The 15,699-nt window shown below is 38.1% G+C and overlaps 1 protein-coding gene across 2 annotated transcripts in view; it reads left to right on the top strand.

Annotated features, from left to right (window-relative positions):
• Nucleotides 1-3,322: 3,322 nt before the first annotated feature.
• Nucleotides 3,323-15,699, top strand: part of LOC124170559 (MYG1 protein C27H6.8) — a 30,537-nt gene continuing 18,160 nt past the window's right edge. Inside the window, exons 1-4 of one of the 2 annotated variants that reach the window (XM_046549359.1) lie at nucleotides 3,323-3,439; nucleotides 3,630-3,741; nucleotides 5,692-5,787; nucleotides 6,580-6,807. In XM_046549359.1, the coding sequence (XP_046405315.1) occupies nucleotides 3,433-3,439; nucleotides 3,630-3,741; nucleotides 5,692-5,787; nucleotides 6,580-6,807 (443 nt within the window). In that variant the 5' untranslated portion in view covers nucleotides 3,323-3,432. Of the gene's footprint in view, nucleotides 3,440-3,459; nucleotides 3,558-3,629; nucleotides 3,742-5,691; nucleotides 5,788-6,579; nucleotides 6,808-15,699 lie in introns of those variants that run through there. The other variant, XM_046549358.1, reaches the window with a different exon arrangement.

Genomic DNA, 15,699 nt, shown 5'->3' with positions numbered 1-15,699 from the left:
GGGTTCGTGTCCCAGTCAGGCCTCATTTATACCCTCTGATTTCTGGCTTTTTTTCACCTACCACAGCACCGTTGTCCTCGTCCTTTTTCTATTCCATGTTCCTATCCCTTTCTTTCCTTACCTCTGAATTTATATGTATGTTTGCGCTTAAGGTGCCGTGTGAATGGATGAAGTAGTATATATATATATATATACTACTTCATCCATATATATATATGTTTGGAAAGGAAAAAATTCATTATGATTCTATCATTATGGAAAAATCTAGAAGAAAGTCATTCTCTCCTATTTACTCAAAAAAGTCAATTTTCATTAAGTTCCTTTCCACCCATTCAAGTTTCAATTATCTTTCCAGTTTTCTAAATAACTTGGCAATGCATAGATGAAAACTATGATTAATACTTATCTGGTTTTCATTTTATGTTAGTTTACAGAATAAAAAAATATTTAAAGCTGAGTTCAGATACATATATTTTAATAATGGTCTAATTTTTAATTAATGTTCTTAATGAAATATGCATTCATAGGGTTCATCTATGTGTTTAAAAATCAATCTCAAAGAAATAATGAAGTTCACAATTAACAACGTCTATTGACACCTCTCATTCCAGCATGAAAGCAATAGGGTAGTTTCCTTCATCAAAGAAAACGAAAGGCATTGATTGCGATTGGTTACCCACCTTAGTGTATTCATAATATACAAATTATTTGGTTTTAGAAATTCCAGTTTAGACGAATGGGAATGGTCAATTTTAACCGCATTTGAAAAAGTCCAGATTGACGCCCATACAATGCCACACCACGTGACATCACAGGGACCTAGTTTCTATACGAGTAGATAGGAGTTTTACATCGTCTGAGATTACCAGTGCATGCATGAGGCACAGAGCTCAGGGAAACCTCTCTTAATAATCACCTATTAAAACTGCCTAAGGTCGGAAAATTTTCTTCGTTTGACGGGGTTTTCCCAGCATTCATACTTAGCTGTCGCATTTTCGCGCGCTTGAAAATGTTTACTTTTCATTTAACAGTGAAAAATAGATATCGTTGTTAAAAAATCTAAAAGGGTGAAATACGTACTCCAGGAGGAATAATCTTTAGATTTAGGCAATAAAAAAAATACTAGGAAACCACCCTATTGGCTAATGACAAAATAGATCAATATCTGCATGAAAGAAATTATTGAAGTTTAAATTGGCCATCAAATTTTCCATATCTTAATTCAATTCGGCTTTGCATTTCTTTTCATTTGTGGCTGAGCTTTTAAATCCACCATGTGTGTCCACCAGGTTGGCGATGATGGGTCGACCTCTACATATAGCGGTTAGCTGCTAGATAAACAGGTTTTCTCGTCAAATAAGCCGTCATGGACAAAAAGGGACTGTGTTCTGAGGGGGTATTGGTCTATCCTTAGATTAGGCAGACCGTATAATTGATACCAAAACCTGTGAAGATGCCGTGACTGGGGGCTGCCAAAAATTATGTCCCTCGACACCAGGGGAAGGGGGCAGCAACTCTTCTTCATATGTAGAAGGTGGAGACCATATTGGTTGGTACAGCGACACACCTTTCACTATGGGCATGGTAACATTTACTTTAATGGCTGTAGTATTGCGATGTGGAAGGCAATGGGAAACTACCACATTATCATCCCAAGGAGTGGCAGTTACTCCACTCACTTTATATCATGTCATGACGTTAGGTCGACGGAGAATCAAAATGTAACAAACAAGCAGGGCCGGATTTACCCTAGAAGTTACGCTATAGGCACCTCTCCATTGAGTGCCTCTCCTCACTTGAGCCCCCCCCCCCCTCCCTGGTTTTATGATAAGGCATAGCCACTCGCATGAGGTAAGGTTCGGAAAAAAAGAATAAACAGGTACCTATATGGCTAACAGCATAAGTTTATGCTTGAATTTTTACGCTGGGAAAATGTAGACAATTCAATTAAATAAAACAACTTGGAGTGAAACTACAAGAAACATTAAATTTTATGCAACTGAAACACTTACTAATTTAAACAATATATAAAGAGAGGCAAAGACGTCACCTGCAGGCAGACGGAACCCACTTAATAAGCCTGCTGATGGCGGTGCCCTTTAAGGCGCCTCCATTACAGATCATTTCCGGTTGCCTAACAGAAGGCGCCTCTTGGACTGCGATGCCCCTAGGCATGTGCCTATTTTGCCCTATGGTTAATCCGGCCCTGTAGACAAGTGAAGAAGTTACGAAAAGAGAGAAAAGGAACGATGAATTTAAGTTGAAAGAAGATGAAGTGAAGGCATTGGCAGTTATAGGAATCAGAATGTCGGAGATGCCAAATGGAAAGGATATATTGGAATTCAATTTAATCCTAATATCCAATTGAGAATTTGTATTTCAATAGGATCCTCAAATGTAATGTTAACACTTGCCAAAGACTGGCTTTTCTCGCAAGAAATAATTGAAAATTTATTTTGATGTTATTTATTTTAAACACTCATGTATTGATACATGAGTGTTTACTGCATTATAATTTTTTATTGGGGTACATTTTAAGTTATTTGATGGTGGCTCAATTCTGGTCCCATGACCTTGGAGACCACCGAAAGCTCTCTCTCTTTGTTATTTTTGTACTCAGATGTAAGAACAAAATGTATTGAATATTGGCATATTCAATTGGACATTTCATTGAATAAGCAGATTTTTTTCCAGTAGGGTTCGTGTGAAAATTTTTATCACCTTTTAAGGAACGACCGCAATTTACTGAAAAAAAATCACCCAAATACAAGAAATACGCCAAAGAATAAAATAAAACTTGCCATAATTTTTAATTCACTATATTTGTAAATTATACTTGTGTTGAAATTAAAAAATATGCGAAAATACATTTTTCTTGCTCACTAAGACCAAAGTTTTAATCAAGAACTCCCCCAACCTGGTCAAAATCAACCTGGTCCCGCTGTACGAATGTTAAAATCTTTCACCTTAGGTAAATATCATGTAACGTTAGACGTTCTCGTTTACATACGACATTCCTACTCAATGCATTTAATGCGCTTCTAACCTTATCTCGGTTTATGTAAAGTTTTGCTCAAATTCAAGGCCATAAGATGCCATAGTTCATCGCAAAATTATATTTTTGTGTCTAAAATTATTTTGCGTGCCCAATAATCGTACTTTTCAGCGACTTTGCTACGGATGAGCGTTAAAATATCTTGCGGCTGCTAAGGTCGTCTGTCCGGTGGGTCGGTCCTCTTTACCATGCTGCCTACCATACGAGGCCAGCGCTGCTATCGGCAGGATAAGGAACCACATTAATCTGCGACCCCCAAATGTCAGCAATTGACGAGCGGAAGCGCACCAAGATTATCGTATGGTTACCGTCGGGGAGGTTGTAAACAGTTTAAAAATATCACTTCTTTGGTTAACGTCCTCACTGTTTGTCGCATCATGCGAGGTGGGTTCTAATTTATTTGAATTTGTGGTGGTGGTATTATAGCGGATATTTGCGGATTATGCGAGAAGTTTTAGACAATTGTGGATGCGTGCCGTTGTGTTAATTTCATTCTCGTCTGGTAATGCTGTTTCAGAAGAATATTTAGTTAATAATTTTTTTATACCTGTAATTATGATGTATTTTGTTGCAGAGGGAACGCAAAAAGTTATTGGAACCCACAGCGGGAAGTTCCACGCCGATGAAGTGTTAGGCTGCTTTTTATTGAAACAAATGCCTGATTATAGCTCTGCTGTAATCAAAAGGTAATGAATTTTTTTGTTGATAATTCAGTTAATATGCACCGTCGGTTTTGGTTGTGTGAAACTTGTTTATATGCTTAATGGTATGAGCATTGCTCACAAAGGCTTCCTTACGTCGTTCTTCATACATTCGTCCACGGATGTGTAAACGGTGACTACCTGAGTATCTTGTATGATTGAGACTTCGGGCAGAGATTTGACAATTATTTACTTTTCCACCGCCTCATGCTTCGTTTGCTTCATGGATATATGCTGCGGTAAATGCACTTAGGAATTGTCGCCTCCTGGCAGATATATAATTTGTTCCTAATTTATTATTATTTTAATATGGAAAATTAGCAATGTGAACTTTTCATTATTGAAAATTTTGAAGTTGACATTGAAGTAGCCTTTGGCATAGTTTTGGTTGAGGGATGCAGTTTTGCCTATTCAATTACTGTCGGTGAATCAGTAATCAATGTATACTTGATATTATGTTTGTTGGTAATACTTGATGTTATGCTTGGTGCTCCGTTGGGGTCCAGTCGACCCAGTGCATGTGGGGAATGGTGGATGTGATAAAGAATTAAAGTGAAGAATTGGCGTGCCTTCTAATTAAGTGTCAAGATATAGTAAATAGGAATCCTGAATTTTCTTTCAAGTTTACGGTGTTCTAATGGTTTGAATCCCAAAATTTTAAATTATATTGACGTTAATGTATGTGCTAATACTCACATAGCATAAAATGTCTATAAAATATCTAATACGTCTTTCTCTAATATCTTGTAATAACTTGTAGACATCAGATTGTCCGCTTTTCCTATATCTGCAAGGTATCTTGACTAGATATTTTCTTGACATTCGTATTTAAAATGGGACCCACTGGGGAAAGTTAGGATAAATGACTGGTTTATAATACGTTTAGGCATAACAGGAGTTTATTTTTCAACTGACAGCCTGCTTGTAGAGCAGGTGGTGAGGGGCGGGTCTCTTCTGGGGGTTCTTCTTGAATATTGGAACCTCTCTGCTTTTCGCTTCTTTCTAATAGGAGCCGCCTCCTCTGATTCCAAATTTGAAGTTTCCAAGGCAGGATACAATTTCCTTTTAGATTTCTCAAAGGAGTCTGCAGCATATTCAATAAATGTTGATTCAGTGTCTTGCAGTAAAGATCTTGAAGAATTTTCAATGCAAATTTTTTGCCAACATACATCTTCATTAGGGATAACAATAAATATGAGTGCATAATATTGATACAGAAAAGGCATGAAGCATTATGACAATATTTTTTGCTATAATAAAATAAAAAAATTTGGTTGTAAATTAATGAAAAACATTAAAATTTTGACATACCTTTTTTGCAATGAATTGCCTTTGTTTATTGATGGTAAGTAAGCTGATACAGTTCATAGTTATCCATTAAATAATGATGAATTTTTCTTAAATTCTCGATGTCTGCTCTTTTATCACAATAATTTTTGTTTTTTGAAGTATGCATCATTTCTTTAAATTATCCTTTTTGTAAATTACTTCCAGTATCTAAAATTCGGGTATTTTTGAAGGCTAAGTAGTAGCCATACTTTCATAGAATAGACATATTCTAGACATCTAGTAGATATTTAATAAAGAAGCTATCTTAACTTTAAATCTCTTTCATAAACATTTGCCAGAAGAGTTCTCTTTGCTTTTTTGGTGCACGTGCGTACAATGACTTTATCTATCCAACCACTGAAAAGCATAGCAGTTAAGGTTTTTTTTTAAGTTTTGGGTGCTTTTTGGCTAATTCCACTGGACATAAACAAAAAATGGGTCTCTGCTCAAAAACATATTCTAGGCATCTACTAGATATTTAAAATATCCAAGACATTGAAGACATGCTGTAGATTTTGTGCTATGTGGGGTAATGGTTTGCTTTGTGAATGACTTAGATGAATTAAGAGCTAGAATGTGCTCATATATTATTTTCTTCCTTTCCAGAACTCGGAATCCTGATGAATTGAATCAGTGTGACATTGTCATAGATGTTGGTGGTGTTTATGACCATTCGAAGAAACGTTACGACCATCACCAAAAGTAGGTGAAGGTTTATTTATGATCATATTACTATGTGCGTGAGTTATCTTGGCATTAGCTTAAAATTTTGAAGTGAATGTTATGTATTGTGAAACTCGTAGACGCACACCATTTAATTTCATATTTTCAAGTCTACAATAATTTCATTTAGTTGTTGAATCGTATTTTGGTGTGAGAATCGATGCGTACAAGAAAAAAAATTTCTTGTCAGTTTCAAAGAGCGAGAGAAATCATGGTTGGACAATCCAGAGCAAGTAAAGTAAATGGGGAAATTACAACGACAGCAAACAGCTTCATATGTACTCAAGATTCAAGTCTTTGATAGAGGAGCACTTACTATAAAAGATTAATGGCATCTTGTGGACAAAATCAATTAAATACAGTGGTATAAATGTAAAACCTCAGTGCCCAAGTAACTTTTCCATCTAAACAAATGACTTAATTATGCAGCTAAAGGTTTCAGCCTGTCAATGGCCTTACCTAGTGCCAAACCTAAGAAAAATTCACAAGGAGTCGGTAATCGTTGTCCTTAGTGAAAATAATTATAATTATTTAAAAATTCTCGCAGAGAATTCTCACCACATTGAATGGTAGCTGTTTTGCAGTGGAGCCAATGCAATTTGGCCACTTCAAATTTTGTCGAAGATGCGTATGTCTTTATTCCACGTGATACCTGCAGTAGTATTTTGTGCCTTTTTTATTTATGGTAATGTAGTCATTATTTAAGGTGTAGTAAATATAAGCATAGTAAAAAAAATTAATGGCAAGTATTTATAAGTGAACCTTTTCCAGGGGATTTGATGAGACGCTCAAATCTGTCACCGGCATAGAAGAAGATATCAAATTGAGCAGTGCCGGTCTTGTTTGGGCTCATTATGGGAAAGAAATCGTTAAAGCCACAGTGGAACAAGATCTGTCCGAGAAAGACATTCATGACATATTTTGTCGCATGTATGAGATGTTCATAAAGGAAGTTGATGCTAAAGATAATGGAATAGAAGCAGCAGACCCTCCTTACAGGTAAATTGGGCTTTTATGAGTGCTATATTTTTAAGTTGCTGTCATTGTTTTGTATTATACTGGTGTTATGTTACTTCATGGAGTGGAGTGTGTAGCTAGCTGTGAATATAGGTTTTGTTTTCGTGGATGGAATGGTCTCATTCAAATACAGCCACCGTTACTGTGAACTATGGTTGGCTGCCAGGTTCTGGGTAACTATTTGTAAGGCTCTTTTATGGATAAATATGTTTCTTAATAATAGTAGTTGAAACAATATACAGTAAAATTTTATTATGATCGACGTTGATGGATGTTCTGAAAAAATTGAAAATTTTTTGTTATATTTGTTTAATAATTATTTTTATTAATTTATGGAAATGCCATACATTACCATATGCAAGGAATGTCAAGAGTTTAAATAAGATTTAAAAAATACCTTTAGACAATATTCATTGGCTCAATAGATAGTAATAAAACACACTATAAGCGGCAGATATGATTTTCTTACTCTGAATGAATTTCACCCTTACCATCCGTAGGGACATATTTGTCCCAGACTATATCTCAGAAACTATTAGAGATATCACTTTTATTTAAATTTTTTTGGAATCTGCGAATCAATATTAGCCTAATTACCGTATTTGCACGAATCTAAGACGAACACGATTCTAAGACGACCCCCCCTTTTTTGGAACTCCACTATAGGAAAAAAAATTTTCTAGGGGAAAACAATCAATGCGAGAATGTTTGGCTATGTTGCCTATGTCCCAGGAAACGCAGGATTTTTGGCGCGTAATGACAGGAATAGTGGTACTTCATCGAGACACTTAGGTCTTATTGTTGATTCGACTAATAGTTTCTTTGGTGGGGCCATGGTCCGAAGACGAATAAAATTAAACTAGTGAAAATGAAACCTGACTTTATTAAACCCACACGGAAAACACTCCGTGGTATGAAGGCAAGCCACCCTGGAAAGTAGGTAACCACTCGTACGAGCTATGCTATCGCGTTCGGCGTACGCAGAGCATACTGCAGGGGGTGAAGCATGACCATATGACTGCGCCATGAAATTTTTTGTCCCAAAGATAGGGCAACTTACCCATTCTTCTCTAATTAGCGTAGCGTCAGATGGGCGAATGAAATCGGATTGTTAGTAGGGAGGAACAAAATATCCTGAGACGATATCCCTTCCTCAGTAACTCTGACAAGTGAGACTTATGGTATAACTCGTAAATTGATAACTGATAATAACCTGAAATCCTGTTTTCGGAAAAAATGCCGCATTAACTGCCGAGAAACTCAGCAACGAGGATATCGAGTTTCGCCAAAAATCACCTTCGTATTTTTCCAACTAGTTCCTTGCTTAAAAATGCTTAAATAACGTTAGAAATACGTCGTGTTTGGTCTCGTTCTATTTTCTAATTACGAGTACATTGCAAATATTCCAGCCTAATAAAAGTATAATACCAATTACCGAAATTCATTGTTAGACACCTTTTGAGCTAATAGGTGATTCATGCAGCGGTTGACCTCCAGAAACTGGGAACTTTGAACCAGGTACGCTGAAAAAGGTCAGTGGGTGAGAAAAGGGGGAGCGTGAAAAGCGTTCATATTGTTCTCGTGTAACTTGATATTTTTTTCGAGGCTAAGGTCTTCGTAATACGATCCCTGCGCTAGCTGGGACATTTTGTTTGATTTTGGAGAAGAGGAAAGCGTCAGAGGGGGGAGGCGAGAGATGTATGGAGGTGGATAGCGGATCTTGGGAAATGCGCTTATGCTACTATCCCAAGGCTTTTAGCTTCTCCCAATGGTAATTTCATTTCGTGGGGAATATTTAATCTAGGTGCCTGTAGTTATTAGCCATAAATGACACATTGTATTTATTTCGTCTCATTTTCGTCAAAAGATTGATGTGGGAAAATTATACGTCGGGACCACGATCTTCAAACAATCAATGCGTTAAAAACGATACTTTTGAGATGCGGGAAAAAATTACATCGTCTATATGGAACCTTATTTGTGACCAGAAATGGCGAACGATGAATGCGGAAAAATGATCAATACGGGTACGATAGATCGGAGTTCCACTGAATAACTTTTCTTTTGAAAGCGGCAGTGTAATAATTTCTTTTCTCTGCCATCGTAATACTCTGAAAGGCACGGAATCACAACTAAATCGATTTCTCTAATCAGAGGCAAATCATGTTGCCATCTTACCATTGCTCTGAGAAAAATGCGACGACTTTGTAGCAGTTTATCCCACTTGTAACCAATCACACGAACATTTTTAGAGTTGATCGAGCTTTAACTTGAATGGAGCCGAACCCAGGGTAAAGCAGGCAATCTCGCGGACTCGGCAGAAGTGCACCCAGCGACTGATCGGCACGCGCCGAATCTTTGCCTGCTACCCAAAAATGGATTTTTTTTTTACTTGAACGCAAAATTAAATATGCTAAATTACTGTTAAGCTATTTTTGACGTTGATTTGTCGTTGTATTGCTATTAGGTGGCAACCTCAGGTGTCCATAATTTTTCCGACGTAAATTATGCAACCCGCTTGATGTCAAAAATTTTGCATCCGATTCTAAGACGAACCCTCTTTTCCGCAGGAGTTGCGAGGGAAAAAAACCTCGTCTTAGATTCGTGCAAATACGGTATGTGTTTTGTTATGCATTTTAATGGCTGTAATCATAATGGATCTTAAAGGGTTAAAAAAAACTCATTTCCACTAGCTTCAAACTTAATTAATGATCTAAATTAACTGATGTTATTCAGTTAAGGAGATAAGAAAAATTACTTCGGTGTGTCGGCTGTCCAGGTGCATGAAGAGTAATGTTTTTGCCCTTTGCACAGCAATGGATTTCGACAAATACCGCATAAGCGCATGTAAGAGCCGCACAGGTGTAAGGGATGCACCCCTATTTTGAGCATCGAAGCTAAAGAAAAATTTTTTGTGGCATTATTTAATCTTATCGCACGGTTTCTCAGACGTATGCCTGAACTTTAGACAGTTATCAAAAGTTCCTCTTTCAATACTTAACATTTACGTGGCATTTTTCAGCTAAATTTACACGATAAGTATGGTGCTCGGAGATATGTAGGTATTCACTTGTAATCTTAACCTTATGATGCTTACTAGGGATGGTTGGATCAGATACCTAGGATCCAAACATCCACGGATAATGCCCTTCACCTTATACTCCGGATCCAAATTCCTCGAAGAAATTGAATCTGAAATTTTAAATCAATGCTTTCGTGAAATCAAGGTCCCATCAGAGGGAGTAGAAAGAGTTCCAATCTTCTCTTCTCATATGCCGCTGCTCTACGATGCTTGTCCTATTCACGATCATTTTGTTTAAAAGCTCTCGTAGGAGTATTATAATAGAATTGCAGCCGTGGAAAATTTTAAGGTAAAACACGATTGGCACATAGCATGAACCTTCCCAAGAGATAGAACAACAATCGGGGGAATGTCAGCGCAGTAGGATAATAATCAAGTCGTAGATTTCACGGAACCACACTCGGCCCTCCATCAGCCAATGCCTCTGCCATTTTTTTTTTCCTTTCCTAGACCCCACAGACCATAAATCACTTGCCTCAAAGGAAAATATAAAGTTGCACGGAATTAATCGAAACATGTTTCATCCCTACCCCATCTCATCAACTGACCTTTTTCGGTCTACCAGGTTCAATTCTCCTAGTTTCTGGAGGCCAAATGCTAGGTGAGTCACCTACTGAGCTCGAAGATATCTCGATAGCTTTCAGCAATTGTATAGGCCATTTTACAAGGGGCACATACTTGCACAATCTGACGTGTGTACGAAGGTGCAGTCAAAATTGCATCGTGTTAAGCAGTGAATTGCTAGAACACATGCGAGAATGCGTGGACGTGAGATGGCAAAATAGCCCCTATTCTACTTCCGTTCATGTATTCGTGCAATTCCACGCCATTTTAGAAATTAATGCAGTTCTATCCTGTGCAATTCCATGCCCCGTGTAAAGCGGCCTTATGATTGTGAGACATGCACGAGGTTCAAAAAAGGATGAGACATAATGCGACGCATATCTGACAGCATTTAAGTTTTTTATGCTCTAATTTATTGACCCAAAGATTTGTAGCCACCACATGACTACTAATATTCAGCATAGTCCAAACAGGACCATGTCGGAAAAAACAAGCATAGCATGAGTGCAGTCAAGCAAGACGAGACGGACTGGAAACTTCAGGCAATGCAAACTGTGCATATCGCATTGCTGTGCCTTCACCCCTTCCCTTTGATGGCAACGACATCACATGCAAGATTGGACGTGTTCTTCCCTTGCTCCTTCGCTCGCAGCCTCATTGCTTGAAAGATGGATGGAGGGCGCTCCTTCCCCTCGACCTTTCCTTCAGCGCCCTGCCCTTATAAGCATTTCTGATTTCTTCTATCCACTATTTAGTCCAACCATGTGCACACTTGTTCAATTTTTTTAAACCGCAGGTTTCGACATCAATATAATTTTCAGTTTCAATAATCCTCATAGTAGCGTCTGAAGATGATTTTTGTAAAATCTAGTGTAATGGAAATTATTCGGCAAGACAGATGTTGACTATTAAGCCGTTATTGTCCTTCAAAAGTATGCATTTCTCTACATTTGATAAGCGATCATTATTCGCAGTATAAATGCCGTGGGATGCCCACCTGTGGCAGTAAATTTAGCATGCCTACAGGAGTGAAAAACCCTGCACGATCTTTTCCATGTACCCCTGAGGTACTGACGTGACTGCGCGATGCTTACAAATAAGAAAAGCAAACAGGATCATTTTAAACATATGTCACTAAGGGAGAAACTCCCCTGCCTGCCGCTTGTTTTTAACCTAGGGTTTCAGATGACTGACTCACGCTGAAAACCAAGGCTACTCAGTTCCCCTTGGACTTGCGACCAGCGAAGGGGAGGGGGAAGATAAGAAGTTAGTGTAAGAGATGCCCCCCCCCATTTTCAGCTGCAATTTCTGGGAAAGAAAGGTGCGCCTCTTACATGAGCTTATATGGTGTATAAACAAAGAATAAAATATGAGGCAAGCAATACTATTAAATGCGTAAAATGAGTGTAATTTCGTGTGTACTTAGCGCAAGTTCACATTTTATCAAGAGAGTATTAAAGTTTATTTGATTAGGATAAGCAATGGTGGAATGTTTCCCTGAGGAACGAATTTGCACTATATTGAAATTGCGCTGATTGAGGCATGGGTGTATACTTACCCTTTGCTGTTACATGTTACTCCCATTTTTTTCTCATGTCATCAAGTAGAAATATTGTCCACCATTACGTGACTAATTGATAAAATCAGATAAAATGTAACTTCGTTACATCGAGGTTCATCATTTCAAACCTATTTAATGTGTCACGAAAAAATGTTTGCTTTTGTTCTCACTGCCCTTTTTTGTCTGTAGTGGCCTTATTTTAATGTTTTCGGTGGTTATTTATGCTAGAATTTTAAAAAGTGCTTTTTGTTATTGATTTATGCTATGAAAGATCGTTAAAAAAGCATACGACCCTAAACTTCCCTCTCTGTAAAGTTAAATATCAACAATCGTAGCACTGAGGAAATTCCTGTCCATTTTAAAAAAGGTAATCAAATAACGAATTGAAAATTTTTGTTTACGAATTTAATCTTAGAAATTTGTGGTCTGTAGTGAATAGCAACCATTATCTACGCAGAAGATAGAACTTTTTTTTACCTACACCTACAAAATTTTAACGGCATACTTTTATTATCTACTTACCCCAGCATAATTAGTTTTTTTGACAATTTTTTTACCATAGTTTGTATAAAGGAATTGCCATTTTCTCATGGGGATCGAGCCCGATGTTCGTAATTTCAAAACTTCGTATTATTGAATAGTGCCATGTATTAGCCATAGTGTCATTCCATGTCAGTTCACCCATGCCCACCGACTTGGATTTTGATCAGAGATGTGCGAATAGTATCCGCAAATACTCGAATACCTTGAATACTAGAAAGTATTCGATATTCAAGATCTCGAATAATTATGGTTAAAGTACGACCTCGAATACCTTGAAAACTTTGAATTTCGCGCCATACACTGTCGCACGCACATTGTTGGTAGTTGACTCGGAAACAACATACGTAGAGGACTGTAGTCGTTTAGTGCATGCAGTGCCGTTTTAGGCCAGTTGATGAACTACATCAAATTCGCGGAAAAGAGTGGTGAACAGATATCATTTGCGTGGGGAACTGAAAAAGATTGGGGGGGGGAAAAATTCGAAAATTAACGTTTAGTATGCTTTGCGCAATTCTAGTATTCGATGCATTCCAAATTTGAGATATTCGAATGTTCGAGGTATGACTTAATATTCGAGTTAGAGAAATCTGCTATTCGACCCATCTCTAGTTTAAACATATAAACGCACAATATTGCTTTGACGCTCTCCATTTTCACAGCAATTGATCACTTTCAATTTCTCTTCTAGGTTTATCCTTTTTCGTGATAGCTTCTTGATTTTTCTACCCGCATTCCTAATTTTTGTCATTGTTCCCTTGGTTTGTACTCCGTATGGCTCTATGAAAATCACCCACTGCTGGGCAACTGCTGCACTGTATTCCTGAGACACAGAGGGCCTAAGACTGCTGGGAGGGAATGAAGCCATTGTGTTTGAGACTCTCTAGCGGACCCTTCTACGTGTTGATGCTATTCATATGGAACTCTGGCACCGCTCCATTTCTCCCCCGTGAATACCGATGGCCTTAAAGGCTTGAGGCATAGACCCTCTACGTTGAAGTCAATTCGCCCAATAACCTATGATGGCAAAAATTACGTCTCAAACAGCATTGCTTTCAAAAACCTTATTTCCGCTAGCTCCAGGCTTAATCAATGATCTAAATTCACTAATGTCATTCCTTTAAGGAGGCAAGATAAATGACTTTGGTAGGCCGGCTATCTGGACCGCATGACGAGTAATGCTTATGGTCATTGCACTACAATGGATTTCGATTAATATGTTAACAAAGAAGAAGATTTGAGGCAAGCAATTCTATTAATTTGCGTAAAATGATAGCTATTTCGTGTTTACTTAGGGCAAGTTCACATTTTATCAAGGGAGCATTAAAGGTATTTGATGAGGCTACACAGCCTAATCATTGGGATGTTTCCCTGAGGAACGACTTTGCACTATATTGACATTGCGCTAGGTGAGGCATGGGTGTACCGTGGGTGGAGGCAGATATTTAAGTCTCCATTGCATTTTTCCAACCATTTCCTTGCTTAAAATGCTTAAATAACCTTATAAATATTCCGTGTTTGGTCTCATTCTTTTTAAATGATGTGCACATTACTAATATTTCAATCTACAGTAAAACTTTGATTTTACGCATTTGGAGGGACCGAAATATGGGCACTGTGTAAAATCAAAGTGTGTAAAATCAAGAGTTGGTATTGAGGTGGAGTATAGTTTTCAGGATAACACTTGCTCATTATTTTTAGAATGCTTCGTCTTACACTTTCGTATAGTTCTGATTTAAGCCAGAACCGGAACAAGAAAAAGTCTCCTATGTGAGGTTTTACGATAAAAGACCATGAAATCCTTTTCGATCGCATCAGATATATGTTTCCCAGATTCAATTACTCATATGGAGGTTAGAAATTGAAGCCTAATAATCTCATTTACTCACAAGCAACACCACAGATGACGTGTTACCTTAAGAGAAACAACGTTGCATTCCTGAACAATGTTTCCCTTGGTTGAATAACATGGTAGAATTGCTAGCATTTCTGGCACTAAAATTACCTCTGTTACCCTGGATAAATTTCGGAATGGTGATACTAAATGCTTGCAGAGAAGCTAATTTTCGGAAATATTCTCATAAAAAGCAGTTTTCAGGAAAACCACCTGCAGACAAAAAAAGATTGGAGATTGAAGAAATGAGATATACGAGGATAGTCACCCAAATTAACCCCATTGACAGGGAGCAAAATTTTGCTTATACATCACAGAGATGGCCCTATCCCTACTTGAGTGTAATGTGGAGGGCACTTCCAGTGCACCACTCTGTCCATTAGATGGGACATTAAGTCCTGGTCCCTTTTGAGCCTATCATTACAACCTGGCTAATGCCAACACAGGGTTCCTATCCCCCCAGCCCTTACTTCATGGCGCTAATGACCCCAGCTGTCCGTTACCTCCTTCCAAATAGCATACCATAGGTAATACGGAGCACGCAGGACCCGGGAAATTCGGTAATTCAGATTTTTCCGGTGTTTAGATCACTTTTTTAAATAACGGCGAAACTACCGTCATGCCGCCAGTGATGAATAACAAATGATTAGTAGTCCGGAAAAATTTTCCCTCTTTATAATTTTTACGCATTAAAAAATCATTTTCCCATTAAATTTTAGCATTAGTAGATTGAATCTACCGGGGATAGCTTCTCTGTCGGCATTCTTCCGCGAATTCAGCGCCGGAACCTTCGACTCACAAGCCGATGTGTGACTCATCTTCGCGTAATATTTTGCTCCCCACATCTGATAACAACACCGGACACTTTTTGTATTTCGATTTAATGGTGCTAAGCCATTCCTGAATTTAAAGGGACTGCCTTATCACTCACGTCTTGAATTTGACTTCAATGATTACATGACGATTGACGACGCGAGTTATTCTCCGAGGGCATTAACTCCCGTTCCGTTAAAAATAAACGCTTGCCATCTAACGGAGTTAAGCTAATAGCTATTCAAGATCCAACCATGTTTCATTTAAACCCACTGACAATGAGATACAAGTTGAGTCGGTTCTGATAAGCGCGCCGCGCAATCAACTTTCCACTCGCCTCCATTCGTCCCGCAGATGTGGGGTTAGCCCGCGGAATAAGACAACGCATGCTGCTTTTACCATCGTGTTGAATCACCATCG

This window comes from Ischnura elegans, chromosome X (genome assembly GCF_921293095.1).
Source record: "Ischnura elegans chromosome X, ioIscEleg1.1, whole genome shotgun sequence".
NCBI classification, from domain to species: Eukaryota; Metazoa; Arthropoda; class Insecta; order Odonata; family Coenagrionidae; genus Ischnura; species Ischnura elegans.
The sequence above is the reverse complement of the archived record's forward strand: the minus strand, read 5'-3'. Positions and strand labels throughout refer to the sequence as shown.